At 42.3% G+C, this 21,160-nt stretch overlaps 2 protein-coding genes across 3 annotated transcripts; one reads left to right on the top strand and one right to left on the bottom strand.

Moving 5' to 3' along the window:
- Positions 1 to 27: 27 nt before the first annotated feature.
- Positions 28 to 6,490, top strand: SAMD15 (sterile alpha motif domain containing 15). Its single transcript, XM_054972191.1, has 3 exons — positions 28 to 423; positions 1,856 to 1,954; positions 4,721 to 6,490. The coding sequence occupies exons 1-3, from the start codon at positions 76 to 78 to the stop codon at positions 4,958 to 4,960; spliced, it is 687 nt and encodes a 228-aa protein (XP_054828166.1). The 5' UTR covers positions 28 to 75; the 3' UTR covers positions 4,961 to 6,490.
- A 1,257-nt stretch (positions 6,491 to 7,747) lies between these two features.
- On the bottom strand, positions 7,748 to 20,755 carry NOXRED1 (NADP dependent oxidoreductase domain containing 1). 2 transcript variants are annotated; one of them, XM_054972110.1, is made up of 7 exons: positions 20,670 to 20,755; positions 16,078 to 16,272; positions 13,511 to 13,701; positions 11,500 to 11,680; positions 10,645 to 10,799; positions 9,248 to 9,473; positions 7,748 to 8,236 (listed from the first exon to the last, which is right to left on the bottom strand). In XM_054972110.1, exons 2-7 carry the CDS (start codon positions 16,233 to 16,235, stop codon positions 7,942 to 7,944), a joined length of 1,206 nt encoding a protein of 401 aa, XP_054828085.1. In that variant the 5' UTR covers positions 16,236 to 16,272; positions 20,670 to 20,755; the 3' UTR covers positions 7,748 to 7,941. The 2 variants fall into 2 exon arrangements, with proteins under 2 accessions (XP_054828085.1, XP_054828086.1); XM_054972111.1 differs by lacking the exon at positions 20,670 to 20,755 and adding an exon at positions 18,890 to 18,975.
- Positions 20,756 to 21,160: the final 405 nt, after the last annotated feature.

Below are 21,160 nucleotides of genomic sequence, written 5' to 3'. Positions count from 1 at the left end.
CAGGAAGGACGCGTTGCCATAGCGCCGCAGCCGCCGTGGTAGGAGGCTCGGCCGAGTGGTCCCAGGCCTGTCGGGATGGACGAGACGCCGGAGGAAGGGGCGGACGAAGCGGTGGACGAGGATGACGACGAGGACGACGAAGACGCCGACTACGACGATGAGGACGAGGACGACGAGAGGGCGGAGGCGGAGCGGGTGCGCTGGGCCTCCCGTCGCAAGCGCCCCTCCGAGGCCCGGCTGGAGCTCAAGCGGGACTCCAAATCGAGCCGCGCGACTGAATCGGGAGCTTCTTCCGAAGAGGAAGCCGAGGAAGAATTGGAGGGCCCGCCCGAGCCTCCGCCCGCCGCCGGCCCCGCCTTTTTAAGTTGGACCCCCGCCGAGGTGGCTGATTGGATAGAGTTGCTGGGCTTCCCCGAGTACAAGGTAGGGAGCGGGACGCCGGTGGCCCTGGAGCCAGCGTGGGAGCCGGTCTCCGTGGGCAGCAGCGAGGGAGAAAGTCAGCGTGGAGGGGGGAGAGGTTTCACTGGAGCCAGGAAAAGCCTCCCGCAGCCGGGGCGAAGTGGCATCTTAAACACCAACTAGATTTCCAACGTATGAGCTTTCCAGAGTCAAAGGAGGGAGCCTGGACTCTCGAAAGCTTACACCCTGAAAATCTTGTTGGTCTCTAAGGTGCCACTGGACTGAAATCCTGCTGTTCTACTGCAGACCAGCACCGCTACCCACCTGAAATGAACTTACAGGGAAAGTTCCCTGAGGAGGACACTGTACTGGAGGGCTGGTGACAGCCAGAACCAAGCACAGCCAAGCTCTAGTAGTGCTGCCAGCACGTTCAGGGACTGCTCAGCTCAGAGCTGGCCCTCAAGGCCACACTGGCAGCAGTAGGTGAGTAGGACACATCGGTGGTGCTGCTGGCCTGATCAGAGCCGAATGACTTGCTCCTGGATTATATCAGTTTTCCAGACTGCCCCCACCCCAAATAGTTTAATGACTGTGACCCTGCATGCATATAGAGCACGTTGTTCTTACACTGTGCAAACCTAACTCACCTTCATGTGTGGATGAGGCACTGCAGGATATCCTGGGAAGTGTGGAGGAATGGGATGGGAGGGATGGAAGGAAAGAGTGCATCATTAGACAGAGGGCATGGCTCAACTTTTTGCTTAAAATCTTGTCTTGGAAATTCTGGATTTTACAGAATGGGACTGGGCCATAATGAGCCACAAGAGTTCTGATATGCTACGGTATGGATATGCAAAGTCTATGAATTTGGAGTTGCTTAGTTAACGAGGGTGTTTATTATTGTTGGTGTTAATTCCATCAGTGTGCCTGGTCTTTTGCAGAGTGCAAAAAGACAGATCTCAGCCACAAGGAGTTTACATTTAAAATGTGACATAATAGACAAGGATGGTAGAGGCAGGAATAGACAAGGAAATAATAGTCGTTCATTTCAGTTACATACGCTTGGACCATCTAGCAGTGTAGGGTGTGCCAGAGTTTCTGCGGAATCTCTTGTGAGTTTTGAGGCATGAAATGAAGAAAGTTGGTATTACTTGTACATTCCAGAAGACAATTCTAAACAAAAGGTGTAGAAGGAAAGAAAGGGCAAAATCTTTCAAGAAGCTATTTATTCATTGATAAATAGACTCTGTTACTGTTTGATGCTACCAGTTTACTGGATTGCATCAGAATTTAGCCAAAAATGGAAACTTACTCATGCAGGAAGAGCCAGCTGTGTGGAGTTCAGGTCTGTGATTACTTTCCTTACATATCACTAGTTTACATTTGTTGGAGGAAAATGTCATTTTCTTGTTTCTCTTAGCACCTGCTTTAAAGGTTTTTTTTTTTTTGGAAACAGGAATGCTTTACTGAAAACTTTATCTCTGGGCGCAAGCTCATCCATGTAAACTGTTCAAATCTGCCACAGATTGGGATAACTGATTTTGAGCATATGAAGGTGAGCACATGGAACACAGTTGTATCTTCAGTGTAACAGCAAGGCTTTGGTTATTGTTACATATCTGCTATGAGACAACTACAAAACATATATATTTTTACTCAAGTTTTTCTCAAGTAGTTATTCCAATTTTATTCAACAGTGGATAATTTCATGCTAGCCTGTTCTTTTGAATTGGTGCTAGTTATTCACTCAATGTAGCCGCCAATACATTGCATTCCTCCTATTCTGTTTCAAGTTTTTACTTTTTTCAGTGTCTTTTCCTGCAACTCTATGCTTGCATTTTGCATTATTTGCCTTCATCTCAACCATCAGGTTTCTTTCAACACAGCCCTTTCTGCCATTTGTTTTTCCCAGTTTAATTTGTCTTCCTTTTTTTGCACAGGACAATACTGCAATATAATATTTCTTTAAAACATTAATGCATTAAAGTACAATTGTATATAAATAAATATTACAACAGTGATTGCCCATGACAGTTTAAAAGAATGTGTTATCTGTCTGTCTTTTGTCCCTCCACCAGTCTGGTGAGTGGGGCAGAGGGTTAAGGGGGGCAGGTGAACCCCTGACCCCACAAGGGGTTGGTATCCCTAAGAAGAATTCAAGGAAGTAAGATCAGTGCCAGGAACCCAACCATCTCTGTTACCCACACCCAGCAGAATCATGCTCCTTTCATGATGCTTTAAACAAGTCCAGGGTAGCTAAAGAGGACAGGCCAGACTTCTGCCTTGCAGTTAGAGGAGAGGAAAGGGTCAAGGGAGAGAGGGACTAGAGTGTGAGAGAATCTTCCTCCTCCCCTAGCAACTGAGGCTTTGTCTGGGACCCACTACTAAAGGATGTTGGAGGGCAAGGCAACCCCAGGCTCTGTCCCTTGGGAGTTGGAGCCTGACAAATTGGTGGCCCATACAGGGACTTTGGCCTGCTCTCACATCCATATCCCAGCTGCAACTGACTGGACACTGAGCCACCTGTGCATCAGCCAAGCAACTTTACAGTTTACCCTGGCTGACAGCCAGCTGACAGGCCCTGCCCCTTGGGAGCCAGAGATCTGGCTCAGTTCAGGCAACAGCTAACAACGTGGCAAGACAAGTTGCTCTGGGACATGGTGACTTAGCAGCAGGAAGCCCAGGCCTCTACGATCCAGTACTTGTGCCATTCTGGGATGCCCCTCCACTCCCAACGTTGCCTCCAGAGAACCCCAGGCTCACTCCTAATCCAACTTGTTCCGCCTAACTAAGCAGAGTCCAGATGAGGGTGGGTAGGCCTTTCTGGAGATATTTAAGTGAACTGTTAAGATGGCCCAGTGATGATCCAAACTTTTCAGTGAGTTGCTAAGTTTTTAAATTTTAAGATTTTGAAGTAGTATAAAAACAACTAGCTCATCCCCTGGTTTTGGATTGCTAAATCGTTATGGGAAACACTGATTGCATTTAATCAGCAAAACTGCACGATGCTTCTAAGCTCTGCCTCCTCTAACCACCTCTGTTGCAAGTCTAAAATTCTGTGGTGTGAGAAACCATGTGGTGGTGTGGTAAGAGTGTCAGACTAAAATCTGGGAAACCTGCATCCAAATCTCACCTTTGCCATGAAGCTCATTGGGTGACCTTGGGCCAACTGTACTCCAGCTGGTACAGAACACCACATCCATTTATTGTAGGGAACTAGGTAGAATTTGCATATTGAATCTATTCTCCAGTAGTCCACTGGTTACCAGATTCAATTCATTTCTGATTTAAAACCCACCTATCTACAGGACTGGCAGAATGTAATTTTTTGCCTCTTCTCTCCTCCCCTTCCCCCCGCCACTGACCTCCATGAAATGATGCTCCTGGGGGGATAGGAGACCTTGAGGAATGTCACAAGAGGGGTTCTGCTGTTGGAAGGGAGAAATTGCTAGAAATTGCCCGTTTACTCAAGATCCGTCACACTCTTGCTGAGACAACTTCATGCATCTGAGCAAAGCCTTCTGAAGAGGCCGCCCTGCAAACAACAGCTGCCCATCACTGAGTATTCCCTGTTCTGGCCTCCACTTGGATAATAGTCTAACTGATAATGGTACTTTTAATGCTAACAACATTGAAATCTCTCACTATTGTATTGTTTCACAGAATGTTCAGGAGACCATTTTTATAAAGATAATAAGGTTATAATTTTAATTGACTGAAAATTTTAAGCAGCTTTCCCCCCTTCCACTTCATACTACATTTTAATTGGATTATTATTCTTGTTTTATTTCATTGTTCTTTAATTGTGAACGCCAGTTTATTGTATTATCAATTATATGCACTGTTGCAATTATATACACTTCGTTGCACTGTTTTTTATAATCGCGTAATCTGCCTTAAGTCTTAACAAGAAGACAGTAAATAAAGTCAAGTAAATAAATACATTTCTCTCAACCCAACCTGCTTCACAGGATTGTTGTGAGGACAAAATGGAGAAGAAAGAAATTGCCCTAAGCTTCATAAAGGAAGGATGGGATAAAAGTATACCAGTTAAACAATATGGGATAGCTTTCTGTCTCTAGACGTTCTTACATAAATTAAATGTGATTTGCTTGGAACAATAAGACACTAGCAGCCAGAGTAATGCTGGGAAACGGCTAACATCTTTACGATGAGAAATATTCAGATTTTTATCCTATCAGGTTACTTGCTATTTTGTTCTATGATAGAAAGAAAAAAATCTAACTGGAATGAAAAACTGAAAAGAGTCTTTTCTTCGATGTCTTTTTATACCTGATGAAAACTTCCTTTTGCATTTCAGACAATTTCTCATCATGTACGACAACTGTTGGAAATAGAGGAGCCTCTTTTTTCCAGAAGCATTGCCCTCCCGCACAGAGATAACATGGGCTTATTTCTTGAACAAAAATCTCGGACTGGAAAACGAAGTGATGCCCTCACCTATTCTCAGTTTATCCAGGATGCGCAGTTACAGGCATATGAGCCACAGCCTCCAACTCAAGAGCCAAGTCCAATTACAAGTTCACTGTCTTCAAAATAAGAACTGTTGTTGTGGCTTTTACAGTGCTTTCATCTCTTTTCTACATCTGTGTGGCAGTACCCGTTCCCTGAAAATATTCATTTATTTAATTAAAATATTTCTCTGCCATGTTTTCACCCAATTAGGGTCTCCAAGGCAGTGAATATCAAATCATTAAAACATTTCAATATTGAAACAGCATTTAAAATAAAGTGTGTATAAAAACATACATAACACCAGAATGAGGCAGGAGGGCCAATAACAAGTTATTGGAAGTATGCCAAACAAACAAATGTCTTCACTCACTGGTAGAAGACAACAATAGAGGAAGACAGACGAATCTCCCTTGGGTGGAAGTTCCAAAGTTTTGGTGCCATGACTATGGAGGCCCTTTCTTAGTTTTCTACTCATCTAGCCGCAGATGGTGGAGGCACCTGCAGCAGAGCCTCCAAAGATGGCAGGAGTGGATGGGTAGGTTCATGTGGGACAAGCTGGTCCTTAAGGTGGTGGAGAGTGCCCTGAAGTCATAGCTGACTTATGGCAACCGCAGACAGGGTCTTCATGGCAAGGGACTAACAAAGGTGGTTTGCTATTGCATGCCTCTGCACCCCTGGTCTTCATTGGAGGTCTCCCATCCAATTACTAACCAAGGATGACCATGCTTGGCTTCTGAGATCTGATGAGTTCATACTCACCTGTGCTATCCAGGTTAGGGCGGTCCTTAAATTATGCAGGCCCTAAGCCATATATGGCTTTAAATGTCAATACCAGTGCCTCGAATTGAGCTCAGAAGCAAATTGAGGGCCAGTGTAGATGAACCAGGCCTGGAGTAATACAGTCTTTATGACCCATTCCAGTTAGCATTCTGGCTGCAGCATTATGTACTAACTGTAGCTTCCAGACAGTCTTCAATGGTAGCTCCATGTACAGCACTTTGCAGTAAACATACAGTTTGAACAACATAATCTTAAAGGGCTATTTTGGTTGCAACTTGGAAAACCAATATGTGCGCCAAAACAGTTTAAGCAAAAGTATAATCCTAGATACGGCAACATTGTACAATGCTGTGGCAACACAAGCTCATAGATTAAGCTCATAAATGCACAGCACAGCAGATCCCAGAACAAACTGTAATAGGAACCCTCTCATTGTACTTCATGAGAACTGGTGTGAACATGCAACATGAAAAAGTCAGTAGCATTTTGATGAATGCTCAGTGTTTTTTTTACATCAGACTCTGTTAGAACCTACTTACATTCTGATGAAAGAAGGAACAGGACTGACTGATTCCATTCTTCATTGTGGTCCCCCAACCCATGAATTTTTTTGTTTGTGAGAATTACCTGACCCCTAAGAAACCCTTTTCAGGGCCGATGGGGCTTCCAGGGGTAGGCAGTGAAAGATCTGTGTCTATCAGTGAAAAGTTGAGAGGATCCAGACCTATTAAAGCTGCATATTCAGATAGGGAAAGACTCACCATTTTATATTTAAAAAAAACATATTCTCATAATTTATTGCTGTATTATAAGTTATGATGTTGTGACCCACCCTGATCCCACTTACGGAGAGGGCAGGATATAAATCAAATAAATAAATAAATATTAGCTATGTTCTTTAGGTTGCAATCCTCTTCTGGGAGTAAACTCCACAGAATAAAATGGGCTTTACTTCTGAGTAGACTTTAGGATTACTCTCTTGAATACTTGTCATATGTGGAGATGAACTGACAGATTTCTTAGGTTTAAAGATCTACTTAGGGCATATAAAAACTTTTCATTAGAAGGACTGTATATTTGCACCTGTTCTACCAGTAAGATTGGATTTGGGTAGATTTTCTGCAGTAATGGCATCCATAACAATAGCCCATGATTGCAGAAACAGATGGTTTTGGCATCAGTCTTCAAGCCTTGCTGGCTGAAGGGCAGATTGAAATATGGTGTGAGAGTACTCCCCTCCATCCCCAGGAATATAGATGATCTCTGTTTTGCTCCAATTTAATGTAGCTTATTATTACTTTAAAAAAATGAGGCTTTAATATAAGGAAACGTGCTTAATTTTGCAAGCCAAATTAATTGAAGAGGCATGCTCGATATGTGCTGGATAATCCAGGTTGTTCTTTGAGGGGGAGAAGTGAGATTCACCATCACCTCATTCTTATCCCTAGGGCTGCTGCTTCAAATCAGCCCCAGTGCTGGGCTGATCCAGCTGCTAACTTTGACCCCAAGTGAAAATACTCTGAGAAGCAATCCAAAGCATGCACTCATTAGAAGAAAGCACAGAAGGTGCACAGTCCAAAGCCCCTTGTCTACAAGGGCTTCCTATTTATTATTGTGAAAATTCCCTACATAAGGATATCTTACTCTATACACAGACTGTTCCCCAACTACAAGAACAAAACATGAAGATTAGCTACATGAGGCATGGAGCCCCTGATTCATAGACAACATTGTTTGAAATAACTCTGAAATATTTCTTTACAAGTGTTGCCACTGATTTCCAAAGAACATGTTTTCAGGAAAGCAAGTTTATGATTGCAGTGCTATGAAGCAAATAGCATAGTTCCTATCATTCTCGCATCCTGAACTTGGAAACTTGGGCATCATCATTATATTGCAAGACTGCTAAGAATGTTTCATTAAATCATTTGTCTTGCATTCGCCTTCAAATTTTATTCAGGATTTAGGAAAAGTGGAAGGATATAGGCTTAGCTAGATTAAGAATACATTCTCAAACGATTCCACTTCACTTTATTTTGCCATAACTTACAAAGTGCCTCAAGAATTTTTTAAAAACTACCCCCTCCTGCTATGCATATCTTCTTATGGATTTTTCATGGCGAAATATCCTTCGGTAACATAGCTACACTATTGGTAACTAACCATATGGATTCCAATGATGCAAGTAGTTCGGATGGATTCCTATTCAGTACTTCACCATTCTATTTAAAATTTCCCACTTCTGAACAGCTTTTCCACTTCTGAACAGCTGGAATCACAGAATAGTTAATTTAAGTCTTCAGATTCACTACTAGATGCCCCCTCTGCATTGCTTGTACAAGTCCCATATGTGCCAAACATTGTTAATTCCTGGTTTGTGGTGGGATGCAGTAGCACAGCTGATAAAGGTATCTTTTTAGAGGTAGCTGACATACTTTCTTTATTAACTGCGGCCAGTAGAGCAAAGACATTATAATACAATGAAGTAACTTTATTCTGGAGGGATGTACTTGTTGCCAGAAGCTGGTTAAGGGGAGACTCCTTTAGCTGTACAGTTGTCAAGTCAAACCAGGGGAAGGTACTAGGAGAACAGAAAAGGCCATGTTATCTATTGTTCAACATTCAACATCCATTCTACCTCCATTGTTTTGCCATAATAGGGCTGCTAAATCCTTCAATGTTGCAATGCTTCTCTTTCTGTGCAAAGATGCCAGGGAAAACATCCACACACACAATAGAGGTGGCCAGCCTGCACACTTGGCCTTCTCTTAAAGTGATGGATTCTCACCAAAGAGTACTCTCTTTGTACAATAGAATATAAGAATGAATAAAGCATACATTGGGTCTGATCCAGACATTACAGTGGTTGGAAATACTTTTACCCAGCAGGAACTGAATGTAAAGCAGTAATGTTTGGAAAAGTTTTCACTTTCTAACTTTTCACAAAGTTAGAAAGTTTTCACCCCAAGTGCACAGGAAATCTCTATGACACTGCTGTACATATTTAGTGGCCATGGGAAGGGCGTGGAAAATGCCCAGTTGCTAGATTATTTCCAATTATTATGGCCTCCCTCATGCAGCTACCATTTGCCAGTGCAGAAATATTTCCAGCAGCTTCCACAAAGGGGGCCTAATACTGGAAATGCTGGAAGTGGTCAATTACATCATCTTTCTGTAACCCAAGTTTAAATTGAGCCAGGGATAGCGGGAGGGGGACACTAAGGAAGTTAACTCTTCAGAATTGAAGCCTTGGATTATCTTCTTTCTCTTTAGGTGCCAACCCAGGATTCTTTTATTCAGAATTTGAAATACTGTTCCAACAGAGCCATTCACTATCACTTATAGTCACTATATATGAAGCACTTTCAGCCTTTAAATGTGCTCAGGAGAGTATAGCAGTGGATCCCAACCTTTCTGGTATGGTGACCCACTTGGGGAAAAAATCTGACAAGCAAAAATCACTAAAACTTCAAAAGCCTGAGGCCCACTTTCACAGGCTTTGTGACCCACTTTTGCGCTACGACCCACAAGTTCGGAAATGCTTAAGTAGAACATGAATAAATACACTGAAATCCAATTTGACTTTACTTACTCATCAGGTGCCAGGGAGGAAGCAAAAGCCTCATTGATAAAACTTTCACAAACGAACAATGGTTCTGGTGGTGATTTCTTTTCCTCAGAGGAGGTGACATCCTCAGGAAAACATACTTCATTGAGTAACTTCAAGGCCTCAGTATAGGGTACATCCTGGCATGTGTAGCTGTTTAGAGCAGCATAGAAAACAGCCTCCAGCCACTTGGGCTCAATAGCAATCACTCCTGCAAAATAATCAAGAGGGCAGACCTACACTAGATTTTCCAATCAGCTGCAGCTCCTCTATTGCAACTCCCTGTTGGAATCTCAAAGAGACAATGTTAATCAGTCTTTCAAACATCTTCATGGGACTATCTAAAGCAGGAGTAAACAACACCCAGCAACCCCACTTTGTTTGGCTCTCTGGACTAAGGTGAGCTTCTGAGATGGTGATATTGGCCAGGGGAGGGGGCGGTTCAGGCGCTAGCCAACTACAATCTTCATCTTCTTCCCTCTTTTAATCTGTTGGCATGCCAACATCTTTGCCAGTCAACATGGTGGTTTTTTTGACAGACCAAAAAGGCTGCCTAACCTGCCCAAGCACATTCAAAATGGGAGTAGGGATGAGAGAATGTCTGCATTGCTACATGTGTCTTGCTCTGATTCAGACATTACAGTGGTCTTGGAAATACTTTTACTCAGCAGGAACTGACTGTATAGCAGTAAAGTTTGGAAAGTGTTCACCCCATGGATAGCTCCAATTGCATAGGAAATCTTTAGGACTTTGCTGTACATATCTAGTGGCCAACGGAAACTGCCTAGTTAAGTGGTTGGGCTGCGAATCAGCATTCTACTGGTTCGAATCCGACTACTGCCATGAACTCAGTAGGTGGTAAGCCACTCCTCTCAGCCCCAGCTCCCCAGCTGTATTGTGGGGATAATAACACTAACTTGTTCACTGCTCTGGGTGAGGCACTAATCTGTCTAGAATAGTGGTATATAAGTGTAGTAGTAGTTGTCATCATCATCATCATCATCATCATCAATTATTATGGACCAATCCCTAGATTCAAAGTCTGGTCTGCATTTACAACAGAATGAGGTGGGAATGTAGAGTTCTGAGGTGGTAGTATGGACTCCACTGCTTCAGACTGCAGATGATGGTAGGGAAAGGAACAATTGCATTTGTACCTCCAGTGTAAACAAAATTACCTACAAATAGAGATCTAGCACAACAGGGACACGCTGTGATATACCCTTTCTTCCTGATGGGCTTGTTCTTCACTTGCAGGATGTTTTTACATATAAAAATAGCATACACACACATACACAGAGGCAAGGGCAGGATTAGACAAGAATTAAGGTCCAAGCAAGATCTCTTCCTCACATGATCTGTGTTGTTGAAGGGCAACGTACCCAAAGGGCCAAGGGGACACGTAGCCTGCACAACAGCTGTGTCTTTGAGTGCTTCCACAACTGTCCTGCTCCCCTCCCACAAAGTGGGAAGGCTGCCATCTGTGAACTTGTAATGTGGCCTCAATATGGCGCTGGAGGAAAGGAGTTGCTGCAGCCTGAAAAGAGAAGAACGATGATAGTCATAGGCAAGTATACAGCAGAGTTACAGGATATATTTGTAGAACTGTAAAACTGAATTATACAGGAGGGCTTTCTTACTCAGGTAATACGGCTGTGCCATAAGAAATGGGTCAAAGAGATGCCTTGGTAAGGGACAGGGAGTGCAGACTTCACTTCTGGGTACTATCTGCTGATGTAGATAAGCTCCTATTGGATAGTTTCTGATTAATTAAGGATGTCATGTTTAAATACTTGAACTTTTTTCAGTAATGTTTCATCTCCGTGTTTGGATTTATGCTTGTTTTCAGATTTCTGTAAACTATACCCTATTGTATTTGTTAATTTAGTGTCCTAGCTATTGATCATATCGTATTGTTGTTTGTTGAAGGTTCTATCTGTTGATTATAGTGACTTGCACTGGCTAATGTGTCTGGGGTCTCAGTGAGAAAAGTGGATTATAAATAAAACAAAATAAAAAGCCATGGAGAAGGAAATAGGCATGATTTTTGCCTTGGTGATAATGGAAATTTACACTGCATTCAGATGTCGCAAGTTAAACTCCAATTGAGCGTAGTCACTGATCGCGGCTATTCTGGCTTTCACCTCTTGCTTCTCTCATGTTCCTCCTCCTTCTCTAGCAAGAGCTTCCCCAGCTTAACCAAGTGCCAATTTATCAAGCTCATTCGGATGTCATACCTGGGCAGAGGGGTAGCTGTGACCAGGCTGTATATAATAGAAGATTGATTGAGTTCCTTATAAACTTCCGAGCAGATGTTTGGGAGGTGAGATGGGAGGCAGCAGAGAAACACAACATCTGCCCAGCCCACCAACTGCCTGTTGTTGTAAAAGCATTGAACTCCCAGTGCCTGAAATTCTACTAGAAAAGAACAAATGACAAAAAATAAAATAACTCTCTCTGCATGCTTCATTTATTTGGGTACAATCCCAAAGATTCATGGAGAATATTATGCCAATTATATTACCCTCTGTAATTCAGCAGCAGTCAAGCCACAGGAACTGGCTGGCATTCAATAATTATAAAAAGCCTTTTAATAATCCTTCATTTCTCTCCCCTTCTATCCTCCGGGTTGAGCTGCGGCTCATGAAAGCTCATACTCTATTACAAATTTTGTTAGTCTTATAGGTGCTACTGGACTCTTGCTCTTTTCTACTACATCCCTCCACTGTTTGGGTTCTTCCTCTGTACTTCTTATTAGGTTGAATAATGGCCTTATATCCATATATTTAGCAGTCATAATTGGACACGGCAAGATATCACATTAATGGAGGATGACATAAGGTCTGCCACTGAACCTGTAAGTGATAAACTGACAGTGCTGCTTTGGCAAAAGTGAGTTTTCAGATTAATATGAAGTCTGATGGTGAAGATGTATGATATTAACCCAGGCAAGATGCACATATTTTAATTACATAGCTGCCAATCTCTCAAATCTATGACTTAAATGGAGAAATTTTGTTAAGGAGCATACATATTTGTTGAAAATTGTTGTTGTTTTTAAAGAAAACAAGCCTTTATGGGGAAAATAATCCATTTAACTGTCTCATATTTTAAAATTTATAAAGTGATTTGGATTGATAAATTCCTCTTTTTTTGCTTCCCAATCCTCACAAGATCCTCAACATTTCCTTGTATTATTCCGCTTAAAAATCATAGACAGGTCTTACGTTGTGTTCTAATCGTGTGGAATGGGGATAAGGGGCAATGACTCTTCCTGGATCTGAATCCCCAGATTTTCATGCTACAAATCCAGCATCAGCCATGATTTTGAGTCGTTTGAAAAAGACAACCCCAGAAAGTCAAATATAAAAAGAACAGCGAGTCAAATGTCGTACTCAGGAGACAGTTCAGGAGTGTGTGGGGGGGAAGATGGCCGCCATCTATGTGCAATATCCAGTGTGTGCATTCCTCTTCCTCTTCTTGCAGATGGGTGAGGCCAGAGACATAAGCCAAAGGGCTGTCTGTTGCTTGCCGCCTATGGCTTTGATGATCCAACTTGGTACTCATCAGCCTAGCCTAGCCCAGGATGCTTTGTGGACCTGTGGTTGGGGGCGGGGAGGATCTTTTTTTTTTACGCTGTATTTTGGTTAAATTTATTTATATTGTATTGTCATTTTTGTAAGCTGTTTTAGGTCCCAATCAGGGAGGATAAGAAATATAAGCAGGATAAGAAATATGCTAAAGAAACATACATAGCTGTGTTGGTTTGCAGTAGAAGACAAGACTCGAGTCCAGTAGCATTTTAAAGACCATCAAGATTTCCAGGGTATAAGCGCTCAAGAGTCAGAGAAAAGGAGCTTGGCTCTCAAAAGATTGTATCTTGGAAATCTTCAGGTAGGTATCTAAAGAAGCTATCTGAAGTAGAGGCATTTAACTTTTGAAAGCTTATACCCTCAAAATCTTGTTGGTCTCTAAGGTGCCACCGGTCTCAAATTCTGAAAATCTTGTAGGTCTTTAAGATGTGACTGGACCAGAATTTTGCTCTTGCTGTGCGTGTATGTCCTTGTATGTCTCTCTCCTTGCATCAAAAGCTGATATGCAATGGAGACAGGGTTGCAAGGGACAAATAAGCAAAATTTGCCTTTACCATGGGTAAACTATGCCAGGATTGGCAAGTTAATCAGATCTGCAAGTGGGAATGCTTGGGAGCATAGATATGTGTAACTTCTGTCAAGCACAGAGTCTTACACAGAGTCTCTGGCCGTCTTGTGGAGATCTGGATATTCTTTCCTGGAAATCCACTCAGTTCAAGGAACACGCGGGCCAGCTGTTTTCCAATGTGACCTCCCCCAATAATTCCAATCCTCAGACTTCGAAGATTTTCTTCTTTGAATTCCTGGGCATAAAGAGGGACATCTTCATGAATCTCTGGTTTCTGCCTGAGGAAGCACAAAACACCGGAACTGTAACACAGACCTGACTGGGTCCTGTACTCCTTAATTATAAGGAAGCCTGCTGTAATAATAATCGTGAGCTGGAAACATTGGCCTGTTGATACTTTCCCCCCTTTCCCCTCGGGTCTTATAGTGTATTGTGTCTTGCTGTATCCTGTTTTTTTAAAAAATTTATAAAGCACCTGGTATGGTTTGTAAAATTATAACTAAGCTTTTCTCTTTGCTCAGGGGTGGGTGGGAGTGGAATGGTGGCACAGGCAGGAGAGTATGAACTCTGGCTTGGCTCCAGAAAAGCTTTTTCATCCATGAAACATGACTTTCTCACCTCTCCCCTGAAATCCTGTTTGGGGGGTACAGGGATACCTCCCTCAAACAGGATTGGGTGGGCATTCAGGCTGCTGTGCGAAGGGCAAGAAAGTTATGCTCTAAAGGCAGATATCCTTGCACCTGCAGAAACACCGTTCCACATCCAGTCCTGACTGTCCTGTACCTTCCAATTCTGCACTTTGAGCATTTGAATACCTGAAAGTGTGTGTGTGTGTGCGCGCGTGCATGCGCGCACGCTTATTTTTTAAAGTTGTTCACACCTAGGCAGGGTTATTCCAGTCTAAGTCCATTGAAAAAGTTGGATGGGATTGTTGATCAAAAATTTTAGAATGTATTGATAGAGATTACTGTAGAATTATTTCTTGTTTTATTTATCATGCCTTTTCTCCAGGGAGTTCAGGGCAGTGGGCTTGAGTCTTTCTTCCTCCATTTTGCCCTCACAACAACCCTAATTTCATCCTGCATTAGAGATTGTGTACTGTACATTGTTGTTATTAGGAGCATCTCCCACCCACTCTGTATGGATGGATTATTCCTTGGTTCCCCACCCCTTTTGTTTTACACTGTCCTCTTTTTGTAACATCCTCCTTCTCTATTGTATATAAAATTAGGCCCAATGGTTGTAAATGTCATGCATCTAAAAAAGTGAACTCTGACTCATGAAAGCTTATACTGAAATATATTTTTCATATTTAAGGTGTAAATTAGTTATTGTATAATTTAACATAATCATGTAAGAGAGATTAAGCTGAGAGAACAAGTGACCCAAGGTCACTCAACAAGTTTCAGAGCACAGAGGGAATTTGAACTTGAATCTCCCAGAACTTAGTCCAATGTTGTAACCACTACACCAAGCTGACTGTCAGTATATGCAGGTTACAGCTGAGGAGGGTAGTACTATTAGCTGGGGATGGGGTGGAACTATACTGATGGCCCACTCTGACTGCTGGGAGCTCTAGTCAATTCACATCACTGGCCGCACATTTCTTACTCATTTTCACAGCGAGGATTATAGCAGTTTTAATAAAAGTTAAAACTCTGAGATTCTGCACTTGGACAACACATATGGGAAGGCCACTTGGCTCTTTGTCTTTGTTATAGAAGGAAAAGATCAAGAAATTTTAATGCAACACCAAACATCCAATATTTCCCACTTTTCAGGCAACAGTCTCCCAAAGCAACTGACACTAATGAAGAACCACATGCCCTGACCTTATGATTACAATCTAAAAAGACAAGACACACAAGGGAAGAGGAATTGAGGGGAAAGACATAGGGAGGGGGATTTATTTGACAGTATCAGAGTGTTGCTGTACTGTTGTTGTGAATATCACTTTCATGTAATAAAACAGAAAAGAATCTCAAAGTAATTTCAGAAAGATTGAAGGCAAACTGATTTAGCTTAATGTTTCTCCATGTTTTAAAATGCTAGTCTCAATGGTCAGGAATCGGATTCCCTTCCTTAGTTTTAAGGACCCATTTTTAAAATGCACAATACATTCCTCAACTTCATTCTACTGTCAATTGTCCATCTGACCTCTGACAAGCTATTAAATTTTCCTCATGTTATAACAACTCCACCCACCCCACATACAACATCTTATATTGGGTACAGAGTAACAAACCCAGACTTGGGTAAAACAGAGTTCATAGGAGGGACAGAGGTAAACAGATAGGAAAGGAAGTTGAAGATAAAAGGAAATTTGATCCTTTTATGCTTTGCCTGGGCAGACCACAGATTAAGAGAAGGGAAAGGAAATTATTTTAATCCCCTTGACAAAAGATATTAAAGGTCATCCAAGGGCAAAATCAGCAACACTTTGAGGTCCACCTTGGGCTAAATTTTAGTATGCAACTGATAATGGGCAGTGGGCCTCCATTTTAAAAAGAACGAATGTGTCCGTTTGAAACGTACTACACTGCGCCATATTTTGTGGTGACAGAAGTCCTAAAGGTCAGATTGGCACCTGTGCATTGCATCTTTAATCGGCACTAGGAAATTTAAAGAGGAAAAATGTTTGTTCTCAGCCTTACTTGGTAGCTTCAAGCAGTTCGCAGAAGAAGACCGCATGGGCACAAGCGTTCACTGTCAGCCCTTTGGCATAGTTTCTCAAATGCAGGAGGCGCTCCTCAGTTGCATCTATTCCATAATCAGGCTGAAAGGTCTTCAGATTCTGCATAAGATCAGCCATCTTGAGCTAGAACAAAATCGTGTGTAGCAAGCAGCAGCTGCAAAAACAGTATTGAGACCCTTCCATTTATGGTTCTCTGGTGGCCATTCTTTCTGGCAAATGTGCCACAAGTTAAGTTCAAAGTGTTAGACACTTCAGCTCTAGTCAGTGCACACAACAATACATTAGCAGCCCCTGAGATGTTTTTGCCTCTAGACAAATGCTGTACAGGTCAACAGCATGGGACAGACAGGCAGGAGGCCTGACTCTGTGCACAGTCAAGCCTTTTGGCTGCCTGTTCTAGTCCAGGAGTACCACAAAGCATTTCTGCCTGTGCCTGGCCTGCCCCTGGTTGGTTCTAGCTAAATAGATAGAAGATCTTCTTACCCCAAGATATTGAGGGGTGAGGATTAGAAGACTTGTTTACCATTAGACGTCTTGATACAGAAAGAAACAAAGATCATCTTGCTCAAGTATCTATCACTTCTTTATCCCCTACCCTTCCTCTACAGAGCTCAGAGGGGTGGAAGTGGTTTCCTCACTTTGTTCTCACATCAGCTATGTAATGCTAGGCCAAGAGTGCCTGGCCCAAGGTCACTCAGTTTGCTTCATGTGGCTGAATGGGGATTTGAACTCAGGGTGTCCCTGGTTCTAGCCTAGTCTTCTAACCAATACTGCACAGAGTTTTCTTACTGCACAGAAAAGTAAATTTTTGCATATTGCCTTATAGAGCCACTTACTTTCTAGCTTGGGAGCTGAGCAACCTGTGTGCAGGACTGCAACCCAAATCAACCGATCACAAGCTTCATTTAGTCATCATGAATGTTAATTGTAATTTGGAATTATATTAAGTAGCTTATTTTTTTATTGCTACAGACATATTTGCAATTAAATAAATCAGATTTCTTTGAAATTCTAAATTAATGACTCAAAAACCCAACCGCAGTTCTGTAACTCAAAGGTGCTGCAGCACATAACAAATGATCATTTTGTACAAATTTATTTTGAGTTGGTCTTTGGCTTGTGTTTTGCCTATGTGATGTGCTCACTTTCTTCAGGTATCATGGTTGGTCTTGTAAACTCATCCAGATTAAGAACCTTTGTTGGTAAGTATGCAGTTTGCTATAAAAACACTTCTACAATCAGTGGATTTTTAAATATTTATCTACCTTTCTTGTAGAGAATTATGAGATATTACAAAAACAATATAAAAATAAATATAATGAAAGAGCTCTACAGTTTGCATACCATGGTGAGTTTGAAGTACTGCTGTGCTTTTGTAGCACAAACTACACATATCCTTGGCAATTTCCATTCCTTGTGGGTCCCCCTATTGGATAGCTGTGGGGTTTGCCTGCCACTTAACGGTCATCATATACAACGGTAGTTTCTTTTGGTCTCCCCAAAAATTCCTGGTTGCCTCATCTGCATGTCCCCACCTCCAGGGGCAGCTGCCTTTCATTATATTTCTGCAAACATTAAAACTTCACAAAAACCTCTTTGTAAATATGGCTTTCTTCATAATTCCATAGTTCACTGACAACTGTCCATTCTAAGAGACATCTAATAAGCACAGGGTGGGTTGATACAATCAGTATGAGACATCAAATGAGCAATGTACTAGGCTCAAGATTACCAAAATCTGAATGAGCGTAGCATATTAGACAGAGTGTGGGTATAATGAAGAAAAAATGATATTACGTGAGTAGAAAACGAAACAACAATCAGTAGAAAAACAATTAAATGACAGCAAACTGATAATATGTCCTAAACACTGTCCCTTTTCCTATAGTTTACACAGGCTGGCAAACTGCTCTGGCATGCAAATAGCTCCTTTCACACCTACATCTTATTGAGCGCCTCTTTCTCCTTCCCTCTACTGCTACACCTGTTCTGCCAGTACTACTGGACATTCACAACAGCCCGTGTGTCACTATAGTTGGACTAGAATGAGGGAGACCTTAGTTCACATTTCTAGTCATGAAGCTCGTTGGGTAATTTAGGGCAAGACTAACATACCTCACAGGGTTGTTGTGGGGAAGGCTGATCCTGCGGTAAAGAATATGCTTTGTACCTATGGAGTGGGGTCCCAGGCTCAATACCTAATATCTTACACTTAAAAGGATATGGGGTAGCAGATGCTGGGAAAGCAGTTTCTCTGCCTGATCCTGAGACCCTGGAAAGCTACAGCAGACAATAATGAGTTGGATGAAACAACAGTCAACTCAATAGAAGGCAGTTTCGTATGTCCATGTTTTATTGAGTGATTTTATAAGATGCATGCAGAATAAATCGTACGTGAAAAGGACTTAAGTGTTTGAGGGGACAACTCCAGGAACACAGCTGCAACACACACAAACAAAACACTGAGAAGTTTATAGGACACACATAGAACTCCTTATGTATGCACGTGCCATGGTTCACCGGTACAGCACATGATTCAATCCCCAGCACCTCAGTGAAAGCATCAGGAAGGATGTGATGAGATAGACCCTCTTCCTGAGACCCTGGAGAGCTGGTGCTAGTCAGATTAGAAAACAGTGAGCTTGACAGACCAATTAGTTGACACTAGTAGAAGGCCGTTCATGTGATCACAAATTCACAGGTAGGTTTAATACTCCAATACTATTACATGCTGCATACTCATACACAAGATATCCCAGATAAAATCTTACATTCTGGGCCTACATGCGTTAGGTGCCTGTGAAGGCATCCAGCGGTAGCAAAGTCGAGACAGGCACGCAAGACGGATGGGGAATAAAGACTCGCTCTTGATCCCACGTTAGGGAGCCACCTAGTAAGAGAGACTATGAAAATTAAGCAAAGGCATATATGGTTGTTGGGGGTTTTCCGGGCTGTATTGCCGTGGTCTTGGCATTGTAGTTCCTGACGTTTCGCCAGCAGTTGTGGCTGGCATCTTCAGAGGTGTAGCACCAAAAGATAGAGATCTCTCAGTGTCACAGTGTGAAAAAGATGTAGGTCATTTGTATCTACTCAGGAGGGGTGGGGTTGAGCTGAGTCATTCTGTAAGAGTTTCCCAGGGTGTGGAATGCTAATGGCGGGAGGTTTCACTGAATCCTGAGGAGGTTCTTTTGCATATGGATATTTTGCATATCAACAGGAAAGAAGAAACCTTAAGAATGAACAGAGCATGGGCTCCAGTTCTGAAAAACACCAGGCCAACAAAACACTCCACACCCGACAATAGCCCTGCAGAGAAGATTAGCACATCAAGCACCAATCCATATGCAAAAGAACCTCCTCAGGATTCAGTGAAACCTCCCGCCATTAGCATTCCACACCCTGGGAAACTCTTACAGAATGACTCAGCTCAACCCCACCCCTCCTGAGTAGATACAAATGACCTACATCTTTTTCACACTGTGACACTGAGAGATCTCTATCTTTTGGTGCTACACCTCTGAAGATGCCAGCCACAGCTGCTGGCGAAACGTCAGGAACTACAATGCCAAGACCACGGCAATACAGCCCGGAAAACCCCCAACAACCATCGTTCTCCGGCCGTGAAAGCCTTCGACAATACAAAGGCATATATGTCTGTTTTACCATTGTTTTCTTCACAGAATTTGGCTTTCATGGTGCAGAAATTCAGTCACCTTGATCCACTACTAATATTCTTCTAAAACACACAAATGTTGTATTCTGTTAGCACAACAAAAATACAAGTAATTCTCACACCAGCGATAAGAAACTGGAAGTCTAGAGTTTTAGGTCTAGCCTGAGGGTGCTGTGCATTTGGGGACAACAGCACAGGCTCCAGTTCAAAGAAATCTCCCTCTGGTTTGTCTGCTGCTGCTTCACAGGTAGAACACAGACACACGCAAAGCTTTTAGGGCCCTATTTATTTAACATGATGCTGACAGGTAAGATCTTAGTGGTGCGCTCTTTGAAATGCCTATTGTCTCATTTAAGCTGCATCGTTAGGTGTGCCATGCTGCTACACATGAAACATTAGCACAGCTATGCTATGGATCTCTGTCCTGCTAAAGCCAAGTACAAAGCAACTAAGAGACCGGATTAAATAAAGGTGCTTAGTGCATGAAAAGCTACAGTGATTAAATCACCTCACACGTGAGCATCACATTTAAATCAGGCTTAATACCTTCCTCTCCAATGTGAGAAACGGTTGAGACCATTAAGATGCGATGCAGATCAAGGGGAAGAATTCTGGCAGAGCCTCTGTTGCGATTCACTGAGGGGGAAGGCTCCCCTGTGCCTTTGCTGGCCTGAGCGCGAACCACTGGGTAGAGCTGGCCCTTCAGCCCTTGCTCAGTTCAACATACAGCTCATTAAAAATCAGTTGTCAACTAAAGCCTTAGAATTTCCACTATAAAGACTATTCTATTTGAATGCAGCAACAAATCCCTGCCCCCCTCAATGGTGAGTAGAGGAGTAAACTTTCCATAGCTTCCCACAAGAAGAGAAAAATCTCACCCAGTTACAAGATCTCTCACTTGAGCAGTTGCCATGCACCAAGCTCCCTTTCTTTCCAGAAGTTTCCTGCTCCAACTCTTCAACTGCTATTCTGGCTAGTGCCAGAATCACACTCCAAGCAAATGCTGTTGCCATGGCAAATGCTTAGTTACCAAAGCTTGTCTCTAGAACCTTCATTCGCTTCTGTTGATCTCATGGTCATACTATTTAAAGGGACAGAAAAACATCTCCAGCCTGCCAGAGAATCTGAGAAAAATTATCATCTAATGCTACTCTAAAATGTAGAAATTAGTTTACATTGTGTTGAATTAACAGCATTAGACCCTTTGTTCAAATCTGCATTAGAACCCTGGAAACTTGAATGTTATATTCACAATCAGGGTATTTAAAGAATAATAAGGTTGACCTTTTCAGTATCTGCTTATATCTGAAGTGAAAATTCTAATATGAATAAGGGGCTAAGAATAGTTTTAAAAACCTAATTAATTAAA

The sequence above is a fragment of the Eublepharis macularius genome, chromosome 2, assembly GCF_028583425.1.
Source record: "Eublepharis macularius isolate TG4126 chromosome 2, MPM_Emac_v1.0, whole genome shotgun sequence".
NCBI classification, from domain to species: domain Eukaryota; kingdom Metazoa; phylum Chordata; class Lepidosauria; order Squamata; family Eublepharidae; genus Eublepharis; species Eublepharis macularius.
Note: the sequence above shows the minus strand (reverse complement) of the source record. Positions and strands in the feature narration are given on the sequence as shown.

Excerpts from the sequence above, each read along its gene's own strand:
- NOXRED1 (XM_054972110.1), bottom strand. The coding sequence starts at position 16,235 with ATGGCTGATCTTATGCAGAATCTGAAGACCTTTCAGCCTGATTATGGA. Across the intron at positions 11,681-13,510 it reads AAGACGGCCAGAGACTCTGT|TAGAATTTCAGGCACTGGGA; the intron begins GTAAGACTCTGT and ends GTTCTTTTCTAG. Across the intron at positions 8,237-9,247 it reads TCCTCCCTGGCACCTGATGA|TACCTTCCCCTGGTTTGACT; the intron begins GTAAGTAAAGTC and ends CTGTTCTCCTAG.
- SAMD15 (XM_054972191.1), top strand. The coding sequence starts at position 76 with ATGGACGAGACGCCGGAGGAAGGGGCGGACGAAGCGGTGGACGAGGAT. Across the intron at positions 424-1,855 it reads TGGGCTTCCCCGAGTACAAG|GAATGCTTTACTGAAAACTT; the intron begins GTAGGGAGCGGG and ends TTTTGGAAACAG. Across the intron at positions 1,955-4,720 it reads CTGATTTTGAGCATATGAAG|ACAATTTCTCATCATGTACG; the intron begins GTGAGCACATGG and ends TTTGCATTTCAG.